We start from the raw sequence: 12,065 nt of genomic DNA, 5'->3' as shown, positions 1-12,065 counted from the left end.
TTTGCTGCTGTGAACAAAGCTTTTTATTATGGCTTCTTGTTGTGTGTGTGTGTGTGTGTGTGTGTGTGTGGAAGGGTGTTGTCAGTAGGCGAACAGCATGCTCTAGTATGAAGCCCACAGGCAGGGAGGGAAAGGCGCTGTTATCCAACTCATCAAACGAAATCTGCAGGTTTTGCAGCGCCGAACGCAGTCCTCCCCGCGCTGCACTAGCCGCCAAGCGACCCATCTCCCGCCCGCCGCGCCACTGAGAACCACTTTTTATAGGGGAATCTTTCAATAAATCAATGTGACTTTAAACACATTTCCCCCGTGGCATCATTGACCTGATAAGAACTGCTAATCTCTTTTGAGGCCGTCGGAGTGCTTTGAACAGAATCTAGTTCACATCTATCAGCAAGGTTATTTGTCAATGACTTATAATCCCAGGTATATTTCACTGGTTTTATATTAGAAATGGGTAATTGTTCGCATCTCTGAAGTTTCTCAGGCTTGGAAAAAAAGAAGGAGCTCAAACAGAAAGAATATTATTGATGCGACAGACTGAAAAAAAAGGGGAAAAAAGGCACACAGAAACCGGGATAGTTTGGGGATTTCATATGCAATGAATAGAGGCAACTGTGCTCGTGTTTTCCTTGGCCTGGGTGAACCTCTGGTACTTGCTGTCCTAGACACAAACCTGTCGGACGGGGCTCGATGGGGGCGAAGGTGGTTCGGGTCGCCTCTGCGAGTTGGTATCCCATCTTAAAGCGGACAAAACTGCTGTGCCTGTCGCTCGAGTGGACCGTGACTGTAGAGTGACCGCAGGAGACAGACAGGAAGATTCCACACCTGATGTACAGAATACAGAGGGTTGAGATGAAGAAGCAGGACTTGATCGTTTTGTACCTAGGGTGAGAACTGGCAGTGTGGCCTTGAGTGTGTCACTTGCACAGAATTATCTCATCCCACCGTCCTTCTGCTTCCTTCACCTTCATCTGAGAAAGTTACACAAAGAGTACCTTGCAAAGCTGGTAAAGTTGGCACCCCCCTTTGGGGAAAACTGCACTAGGACAGCACGAAGCAGTGTAAATGAGAGCGAGTGTGAGGTGGCAGCAAGCACAGAGCACTGCACGTGCTCCACGTCCATTTCTGTACTTCCTGAAAACTAGGTTCTTTCCTCAAGTGTATCTGCTTGCGTGTCACAATGACCTTGGTGTGACCCCCTGCAAGCGTGCAATGGGGACCCTGTCCCTTAAATGGGCCACCTCGCTCTCCATGTCCCACTCTTACTGTTTAGCTCCACACAGCCTTTCCTTCGACTAAGCCCCCATCCAACTTTGCTGCTCCAGCAGCCCTGCTTTATATGGGAGGAGCAGAGCGGGATCCCACATCCACTGGTGCCTTTACTGAAACATGACTTGCTTGGCCTTTCCTGCCAAGAGGCAGGAGGTGAGGGGAACTGCTAAATCACTCTAAACCACCGAGAAGACTGATAGTGGAGCTTCTTAAACTGCTTCTTCTGCGTTGTATGATGTCGTGCTCGGCTTTCGCTAGAATAACTGACTCCTTGGCCTATAAACGGGGTGTTTGGGGGTAAATAATTGATAAATCACCTTATCACACAGAAGGAAATGCGGACTGTTGTTTAGCACACAAGAAGGCTGCTGTCTGAACACAGAGCTTAGACCTGGTGCACGAGTTCAATTCCGGTGGGACCCACACCTTCCGGGGTGGAAGAACGCATGTGAGAAAAGGGAGGCAAAGTACTTTGATACAGCGGGTTGTTCCCGCGGTGGCGTCGAGACAAGCGGGAGCGCTTGTCGCGTTTCTCGGCCCCAGAAGAACTGCCTTCATCTCGCATCGCTCTTTATGACTGTGTCATGTGACAAAGAGACTTGCCTTAAGTGGTTTGCCCAGCACGTAAATAATTTGACATATTGTTCACTAACAGCATTTTACTGCCACCAGACAAGTAAATAATGAAGTAAACAGTGGCTACATTTCCAAGCAATGCACAAAATCACTGCGTGTCTCCTGCCGGAATTTCCCGTTTTTACAAATTCCGCAAATTAGGTGTGTAGTTTACTGTCAGGAATGAAGATTGTGCCGGCAAAACTGTGTGGGGCGAATGTGCTTTTGTGTGTGTTCGAAGGATTTTGAAGGTCCTTGTCGCCAGAAGCAGGGTGGAGAGACAAGCAGCCCATGGAAGTGAGCATGGCCTTTCCAAAGGTTTTGCTTAGTGCAGCAGTGGGGTCAGGTTTACATCTGCCCTGTGTGTATGTTGCCTGCCTCCTGACCCACGGGGACCTTTTAGGTTGGGTGGATTAGCCCCAGCACTTTTTAAACACCCTGTCTTAGCGGGGGCCCACCTGGGCAGTGGCTGTCTCTATCAGTGTCAAAGACTGTCATGCACCCTTTTCCCTGAATAATGCATGATGTCTTAATGCATGACATCATACATATATGTGATGTCATTCTAAAATCACACAGTTCCTTGGCAACACAGATGTCGAGGAGAATCTCTGAGATTGTCGTTCTGCTATTAACAAGGAAGGGGAGAGCGACAACAGAAGCGCATCCTGCACGTTTATTTACCTACACTTTTCGGTTCTCCCCCAAGACAATAATGGCTTCTTGCTGTTTGCCAGGCATGTGTCTGGTGGGTTGGCTGTGTGCAGCACTGGCACCTCGCAATGCAACTGGAACCTGGACGTTTTGTCTATCATAATTATCCTGTTAAGCAACCCTCGGGCTCCCCTGGGAATATCTGAACGGGAGATTTTGAATTAGAAAGGGACAGAAAGGCGAACAGTAAGGGATATCCTGTTTTAATTTACATAATCATATCCCTGGTTTTTGTCCTTCCTTTTAAACTACATGCTAATTTGCCTGCCTCCTTTGCAAGTCAGGTGATGCCATTCTTCCTTGCATCTCTTTATCTTTTAGGGTTAGTAAGTTCTCCTTCAGTCTTGTAAACAAACACAGGGGGCCTTCGGTTTCCCATTGCTAACCCCAGGCACTGTTGTGTGTATAAAAGTTGGTGCAGAGCTGTACTCTCTTCACTGAGGCCCTGTAGGTGTGAGGGGCAGAAAGAGGCAGGTGCCACAGCCGCGCGACAATGACAGAGATGAACGGGGGATGAGAGCTGCTGTGCCTCGGCGTCCAGCCCTCTCCGAGCTACTCAACTTGTCGCACTCATTATGCATGGAATTAGTGAGGACCTAGCCACGTTAGCATCGCCGCTTTTCACTTGTACACCTTTTTGTCACGCGTGCAATCATGTTTTGAAAGGATTTCGTCAGGTTTGTGGAGGATGCAATTAAATGTGTTCTTTACACCTTTATCGTCTTTCATGTCGGAGTGCCTGAGGGTCCTGCCATGTCTCTGCTCCCAATGATGTCACTGTAATTTTTGCTTGGACACTACACCACCTCACCTGCACGCTCAGGGGCACTCGAGTCACTACTTTTCTGAACACCTTGGGTCTGTGGTTGTAGACCTTCGCGAACTGGATGTGCTGACCACTCTGGTTGTGTTATTATTTACCTGAAGTATGAAGAACAAACGACTTCTTGTGTTTGCACTCAGTTTAATCTCATTAGGCTCACTCTTTATTTTTGTTTGTACCAAATTGTATAATTTAGGCACGGTTTAGTGGAACAGGTTTTGATTCTCATCTTGCGTCGTGTGCTTTGCTGTATCAGATCATTCTTCCCTGATAGCTCCTGTTGCATATCTGTAATGCGGCCTCTGTGCATCAGTGACACGTTTTGACCATGGAGTCCCGTCATCCCACATATGGAGCTCACAGAGCGTTGGGCCAGGTGATGTCTACAGAGCTACAGCTCCTAGATGCTGCTGTCAGGCTTACAGCCAAGCTTCCCTCTTAAAAATATCCCATAAGGCATAGGAATGGAAGGTTTTGCACCGATTTGCAGTAGTGGCATTGACTTCGTGGTTCTACGAAGAAGGATATCCCAGCACAGGTAACCCTACTGTTGGCACCATTCCTGTGGGAACGACCATGTGAGGACGACAGCGCAGGGTGCCCTGATGCAAAGCAGATTTAGGCATGGGCTGAACAAGCCATTATCATGGTAGTGATCTGGACACATAGGGGAAAACAGCAGAGCATGAACCCTTGGTTTGACCCCACGGTAAAGCTGAAATCCCCCCTCCCGGGTGTCACCTTAAATATCGGCCTAGCAAATGAGTAAGCAGCACAAGTGTAAATATGAATGGTGGCTCCTAGGAAGACTACTGTGTGTACAGAATGTGTGAATCACTTCTATGAACACAGTCCAGCTCGCCCCGGGAAGAGGGAGCACAAAATGAGTGATTCATATCCAAATGAGCACCAGCGAGCCAGATGACCTCATCTCCTCCTGTTGTCATAGAAGGCCGTGGCGGGGGTGGAGGAGAGGAAGAGAAGGGGCACCCAGAAGCAAAGAGAGAAGTAAAGGATGCGACCGCAGCGCAGACCCCGGCTTTTTTAAGAGCGTGTTTTACAGATCCTCAGTGCGACCCTGCTAGCGCTGCAGCGCTCCAGTAATCTGCGCTTAATGATTTTCTGCACCAGACTGCTGCCTGTGTTGGGCCCTTGTGTGTCACAGTAATTTAAGATGCAGTCATTTTGCACATTCCGATGCCATTATGTGCCATTGTTACTGAATAAAGGCTGGTATTATATTCCCGCTATAAAGGGCAGAAGTGGCCGCAGTTTTATCTGCTGAACGAATCAATCTGGATTATGTCAGCTGAAAGGAATCGTACAGAGGACTGGCCAACAGATGGGGAGCTTTTACACATGTATTTGCCGGTCCTGACTGTGGATGACGAGATAGTGCCTCGTGCTGATGGAGACGCTGTTTCGCCTAAAGAGGGTCTCTTTTAGTTTGTTTTAGGCTTTTTTTCTGACGCCAATTATTATTTCAACAGAAATGATTAAGAGATCAGGTGGACACAGAGGGCCATTTCCTTCCATTAACGGCTGGTTTTGCAGAAGACGCTCTGACAGGACGTCCAAGCTGTGGGAAAACAGGGCCTGAAGAATGAGGAACAGTTTAAAGGCAGGCTGGAGTGGGGGTAGGGGCGTGGTTTGGCCAGAGTCGGGGAACTATTCATTAGCAGGGCTCAGATATGCAGACTGACATGAGCCTGCTGGAGAGACTTTGCAGTAGGACACCAGGCATTCTGTGCCATTGTCGGAGACTAGGATGGGGTCAAAGGTCACTGTGTCAAGTTCACCCCCTGGTGTTTGCTCAGCATCCTGCCCTTCCTCTTTCTTCCTTTGTCTCACAGTCAAACTACGAAAGCAGCAATGAATACAAGACACAAGCAGACGCTGTTGGGGCTTTCTTCGTCAGCGCACCCATCCAAAGCTCGCCTTAATGTACCATATAATACCACATAATACCACAGTGCCCACCAAGATCAGTGGAGGTTACACAGCTGAAATAGTCCGTTTAGCCCTTTCTTCTGTATGGCCTGTGAGTTCTGCATAAAAGAAGCAGGTTGCTCTGTGCACACAGAGGTTGTAGCTCAGGGCAGACAGCGTCCCGCGGTGGAACAAATCCCTTTCATTCTCTCGCGGCACTATGAGGAAGTACACAAATCCCGGAACATGCGGAGCGCCTGTGACTCCTCCAGTCGTCTTTCGTTCCCGTTAAGTCACACTGCATGCTGCCTGCCTTTGCGGCCATCCTGGGCCAAGCCCAGGATCCCCTTCTGCATTCACCCATCATTTGTGCTACTTGCTGAGCACCGTGGTCTCTGGGTTCACAAGCGGTTCCTGCGGAAACCACATAACACCCCCGCAGCTGATGGGACTTTGTGTGCTTTGCTTTGGGAGTGTGGGGGGACACGCTGCACTTTTCCAGTCTTTGTGAATCGTAGCAAAGCGGTATTCATAAACATCCTGTATTCATTAAAACCTTCTAAAAATATGTCCCCTTGCACTTCCTGGTACCGGGGCTGTGTGCACAGTTCATATTTACATTTTTATAAAGGCTGGCCGTACAATGAGCACCACCCTGCCAAAAACAACACATTCCTTGGGCGTCTCTACGCCCGGGACAGAACAGAGAGTCCACGGACACCTGAGATGATGGCGCTGCCCCCTGCATGCTGGGGAAGTGTGCCCTGTGCTCCTCTTAGGAAGGACAGCGGGAGTGTTGTTTCGCTTTCACTTTCCCCCCGTTGTGTCTGCTGCCGAAATCACGGACTGCGGTGTTGCCTTTAGAGCTTGCGCGCAGGAAGAGCTGCGGCTGCAGATGCGGAGAGTGGAGGGATCTCGACCAGGATTGCTAAGGCTGCTGTCTCATGGGGCACTTAAACCCTTTGAGTTTCTACAAGTGCCTATGTCATGCTCAAAGCACTGTGCGTGGCTGAGTACACCTACATGTCGACCGCAAGCGACTCTCCCAAGGAGTGGTGTTAGTGCTTCTTACCCTTGGAGAGAAGTAGTGCAGCTTCAACATTACACCTCTCAATCAAGAGTTTCGAGCTGTTCTACCAGTCCATTAATTTAATCTGTTGAGTGTGACATTAGCATTACCTTGTGATGGGTCCTGGAGCCAGATACCTCCACACTACTTTAGCCAAGCCTCTGTTTTGGATGTGTTACTTCAGATCACCAGCAGAGGGGGCTGCACACTCCTTTTCCCATGTCGTGAACAGGACGGCCCGTATTAATTCAGAAGAATTCCCTTCGGCGCTGAGGCTGCCATCCCGCTCTCATTAGTCTTGCAAACTGATATATTAACATGCAAATATATCATTTTCACAAATTCCTCTCATTCAGTGATTTTTTTATGAAAGGTATTTGACATTAGGTTTATATTATACAATATAGTTTTTTTACTATACCTAATGTTGATTAAATATAATACTACACTTACGGAGTAGACTTACATAGGAGAAAAGGTGCACATATGTATGAAGTGCTGTGTGAAATTGTTCTGATTTAAGTGGCCTAGAAAGGTGGTCTTTCTACTAGAGTGGAAACTGCTACATTGATAGTAAACCATAAGTCTTTGGAATACCAATGAGCTCTGTGACCTCAGAAGAATCATCTTTTAGTTGTGGAAAAAAGAGTAAATTAAGGGAAAAAATATTTTTAAAAAATTGTGCAAAGTTAGCCCAGAGGTCTCCTGGTCACAGTGGCAGTTGTTTGGGGAGACAGGAAAGCAGGTGGCTTAGTTAATGAGCAGTGAAAGGCAAACAGGGGCCTCATGACCAACTTGTTATTCAGACTTTCTCTAAGAAGAAATTACTGGAAGCATTCGGGCAACAGGAGCCATTGCTGCCTTTACTACCTTCCTTTGCCTTTAACGTCCTGCATGGTGGTAGGTTTTAATGTTTACTGCAGGGGCCAAAACCTGATTTTGTCAACAGATGGTTTCAAGTTAAAATCCCAGTAGATTTTGCTACTATAAATGATAAATACTAAACTACTTGACAGTTTTAATAGGTACAATGTGTGAAATCATTTTTATGTGGCTTTGGAGATGTTTGTATACTGCTTAATTATATATGTGGTATTTAGACAAGTAAAACAACAACGATAACAACAGTAATAATAGCTCTACTACTACTGCTACTACTACTACTAATAATAATAATAATAATACACACACACACACACACACACATTTTCTGAACCGCTTGTCCCATATGGGGTCGCGGGGAACCGGAGCCTACTCGGCAACACAGGGCGTAAGGCCAGAGGGGGAGGGGACACACCCAGGACGGGACGCCAGTCCGCCGCAAGGCACCCCAAGCGGGACTCGAACACCAGACCCAGCGGAGAGTAGGACCTGGTCCAACCCACTGCACCACCGCACCCCCCTATAATAATAATAATAATAATAATAATAATAATAATAATAATAATAATAATAATAATAATATGGTGACACAAAAGAAATAGGCAAAACTTTTCAGGTGGCCTTTATTGGTCTACACAGGTGATAGAGCAGTAACAGGAAGTGAAATCACATTATAGGTTACATCAACACACAGCCTCCATGTGTGTTGCTGTGCACTAATCAGTATGCCTGTGGCGCCATCTAGAGGTCATTTGGAGTACATAGCAAGCAATGCAGCTTGTACAGTTCCCCTGGGAGTCTGAAGCTCCTCAGAACTCATCAGAGTGATGATAATGCATCATAATCCATATTCAGAGTATGAGCTGATGGGTTGTTCTGACAGTGAGAGGTGTGACGGTCCTAGTAAACACTGCTGACGTCTTTGATAGGGTCTCTCAACTCTGAACTGCCATCATATCAATTTTATATGAGGCTGAAAACTGCCTTCTCTTTCTTCTTTCCCTGTAAATGTTCAGCTAATATGTTGAAAACATCTATGATATTAATTCAAAGCAAAGTCATTTAGGAAGCAGGCATCTCACTTCAGAATCAAATTAATGCTCTCATTATATGCATCATGCAGAGAGAGTAGGTGTTACTTTTATTGCTATTTGGAAAAACTAAATTATATTTCTGTTATTGCTGCTCCTTTGCTCTGTTTCAGTTTAATATCTTGCTTTAATAAGTAACATACCAAATAAATGCTTGTTTAATTTCATTTTCAAAGACATTTTAGAATAATGTGTCCAAATTCAGTTTCTTTGTGTTCTATTGACAAATAATACCTATTTCTTGTAAGGCCAGTATAGGTAATGATTTTCATTATTCCATTTACATTTCTAATTTTACTTCTGATTGGCAATCTAACTACCAAAATTGCTTGGAAATTGTGACCCAAAGCAATACATATATTAAAAATGAATATTTACAAACCAGAAGTTTTTGCTTCGGTTGTAGTTTGTCCACTGAGTCTCAGGGGCAGAAGAGGGTTGAGGCCCTTAGTTCTCACACACACGACACGGCGTCGCCAAGCTTCAGGAAAGCACATCTGTGTTTGGTGTGTGTGTCCCCGGCGGCCTGGCGGGGGCGCAGCGGCAGCCCTGTTAACCTGCGTTTTTTCTTTAAGCTGTAGTTCATCCATGGGTAAGAGAGGAGGATGGCCCACGGCCCTCAGGCGCGCCTGGTACCCCTGGCCCTGGCCCCACCTCCACCCAGGAGTGTCACCTAGCCGACACTGAGATGCAGGAGGACGCTTTGAAAGACTAGAGCCCCCGCGCCCTGCAGTGGGGGAAGGACACTCAAGCTGCTGTCCAAGTGACGGAGGAAGAGACAGTGAGAAAGACTCCACCTGGAAAGAAGGGCGAGAGCAAAGGCTTTCAGGAACAAGAGCAGAGCGCACAAGAACGGCTCTTTTTGGGGTCACATCCACCAGCGAGTGATCTGTGCCCAGCGGTGCGTAGTGACGCCGCATCCTGCTGCTGTGCTGTTGTCTCCGGAACTTTCCCTCAGCTCGATCCTTGGTACAACTTGGTGTTTGAGCGGTGTGACGACCCACGAACTGTCTCGGTGGGCCTCATGTTAATCGTGGTGAAGGCCGCAGCTGCGCATGTGCTTGGGTAAAAACTGTCATATCCCTGTCACATTCCTACCTGTGCACCTGCATTCCCGGTGTCCTGACGGCATCGTGCACTCCATCCCCCACTTCGGAGAGCAGTGGGAGCGCTTGGAGGACAGCACCAGCTGCGGACCAGCGTGGAGAAACGCTGCCCAGTGCCAGCGCCATGCTAAGCCCGCTGGCTGTCCACTGGACAATCGAGGTGTCTCACAGAGGATGTTCCTCTCCTGTGCGCTGCTCAGAGGTGGGACTGGCAGGCTGCACTTCCTGTGTGGACCGCTGACTGTCACGGCTGTGACAGTGCGACGGAAACGACCTCCGCGCCTCAGCGAGCCGCCTCTCCTCTCCTGTCCTCTCCTGTCCTCTGACTGGAGCAGTTTGTGTATAAGTGGTGACTCTCTGTTGTCCACTGTTTGTCCACATGTAGATTCTGTAGATTCTCAGCTATGAGCTAAGTGTAATGGAAAGAAAAAAATCAATAAAAATACAAAATGTTGTGAATGTTATAAGCAAAATCCTGAAGTGACCGTTAAAAAAAAAAAAAACAAAAAAAAAACTAGTTTACATAATTGTGTCCAAAATAGATAGACATATAAAATTCTAAGAAGAATATGAGAAAAGAACTGGGCTTTTTCTTTCTTTATATCTACAGTATCTTATTAACTTCATGGACTGTAATGTTTAAAATGTTTATGAAATACTGCCAACAATCTATGTTGCAAAGTGTTATTGACTACTGAGATGGTTTTGATGTATTTACTTTAAAGAGAAAGAAATAAAGAAGTCAGTTATTGTCTAGCCTTAGATACAGTCGCACACTGTTGCATCCACAGCCGTCTGTAGTACTGTAGTTGTAGTCACTGTAGACTTAGAACAAGTTGTTTTTCCAGTACTGTACTTTTGCCTTCTGCATTTAAAAAATATGACAATCTTTTAATGTCCTGAGAAGAATCGTATACCCACTCATACATAACTCACTTAGCATTTATGTTTCCTCCAGAAGTATTTTGCACTGTGATGGTATGATGAAGTGCCGGGCGCAGCAGATCCGCGTGGCGCCAAACAGACTAACCGCAAACATGCCGTGTCCGTGTGTGTCGTGACATTGTGCAACGTGTGTGCTTGTCGTGACTCCCAACAGGATCCCGTATCTCTCTGAGGGGCTGCAAGGGTCTCGGCGTGATTAACGGTCACGGCTTCGGGTTGTAGAGGTCATGGCAGCGCGCAGCGGGTGGCACAGGGACGAAGCCTGGCCATAGCGTGTGGCTGTGGCCTCAGTCATCTCACGTGGCCTTTAACATGAGTGCGGCTCAAGTGAGGAGGACAAAGAAGGAGGGAAATAAGATATGAAGGAGACGATCCCGGTCCCTAAAGTGTAGGGCAGTAGCTGGGGCTGTGGCTGTGGGCCGCCGGGCAGCTTCTCCCCGCACGTTCCACGGGACCGCGTGCACCCTCTGTGCCCGATGCCCTGACCTCGCGCCTCTGTTTGCTGTACGCTCATGGCAGTGCAAGTCTATTGGATGCTTCTTTTTGTAACTACTGAACTGTACTTGTAATAAAAATAATATGTAATCAGAACCTGTCCTGCTGTCATCTCTATGTGTTGTGTGCAGAGGAAGCGTCCTGTGTTCGCTGGGCACTTTGATAGAGTTGGTCCTCGAGGGACTGCTCAGGAGCGTGGACTGCGGAGCCCATCGACTCCCTGCTATTTCAGAACATCTTTCCTCAGATGAGCTCATTGCGTGTTAACATGCGGCTTCACAGACGGTCCGTCTGCCTGTCGAACTGAGAGTTACGGTCACAAGCCGCGATACAAAATCTGTGAGTGCTTTTCACAGCTACAACCTCAGCCACGTTGCTTGCGTCACTGGCGCTCTCAGCTGCAGCTGATCATATGCACCGTGGCACAGTAGCGCAAACATCCACATAGCACATGTTCAACGATACAGACGTGTTCGTGTTTATTTGTATATTTTCTGTTCTGCAGTTTGCCCTCCCAGCCAGTAGACTGGAGTAAAGAACACCCAGAAAGAAAAGGATGTTTGGAACACCAGAACTCACTTCCACAGTGCTTACAGTTCCTGCCTAGTGATCCTGAGTGTCACGGATCAATGACAAGATAAGCAACGTTGTACTTGTCTATGGGATGAATTCGTCAACTCTTTGAGACTGTGGAGACAGCATGTTTTCATTTTAAATAATTGTAAATTACAGTTAATGTAGCTTAATAAGTTAATAAAATCAAAAGAAAAAATCTTGCAAAGTATTTTTCACAGCTATACCTAGCTATTCCAGAACCTGACCTGTAATAACGTGAGAGATGCCTGTACTATTAATCTTTTGTTTACTGGGATGTGGTCACTTTGGAGCTATGAACAGACAGTTAGTAACAGACTTCCAGTATAGTAAAGTACTGCGTCTGCAATCTGAGGAACCAGTGTAAGTCAGTATTGTCACTTTAATGTGATGTGATGAGGTGTGTGCTGTGTAGAGTGGGTACTTGTGGGGTAGCTGGTAGTGTAATGGTTAGACCTGCTGCCTTGGGATCTAAAAATTACTGGTTCAAATCTCATCTCCAGCTGTAATACACTTAAGCAATGTAC

General features: G+C 46.9%; 1 protein-coding gene across 6 annotated transcripts in view; it reads left to right on the top strand.

Annotated features, from left to right (window-relative positions):
- znf536 (zinc finger protein 536) overlaps positions 1-12,065 on the top strand; it is a 148,579-nt gene that overhangs the window by 122,782 nt on the left and 13,732 nt on the right. The window contains exon 6 of one of the 6 annotated variants that reach the window (XM_018758161.2): positions 8,980-10,975. The exons of 4 other annotated variants lie outside the window; for them this stretch is intronic. In XM_018758161.2, the coding sequence (XP_018613677.1) occupies positions 8,980-9,113 (134 nt within the window). In that variant the 3' untranslated portion in view covers positions 9,114-10,975. Of the gene's footprint in view, positions 1-8,973; positions 10,976-12,065 lie in introns of those variants that run through there. One more of the 6 variants, XM_018758160.2, reaches the window with a different exon arrangement.

This window comes from Scleropages formosus, chromosome 1 (assembly GCF_900964775.1).
Source record: "Scleropages formosus chromosome 1, fSclFor1.1, whole genome shotgun sequence".
NCBI lineage: Eukaryota > Metazoa > Chordata > Actinopteri > Osteoglossiformes > Osteoglossidae > Scleropages > Scleropages formosus.
Note: the sequence above shows the minus strand (reverse complement) of the source record. Positions and strands in the feature narration are given on the sequence as shown.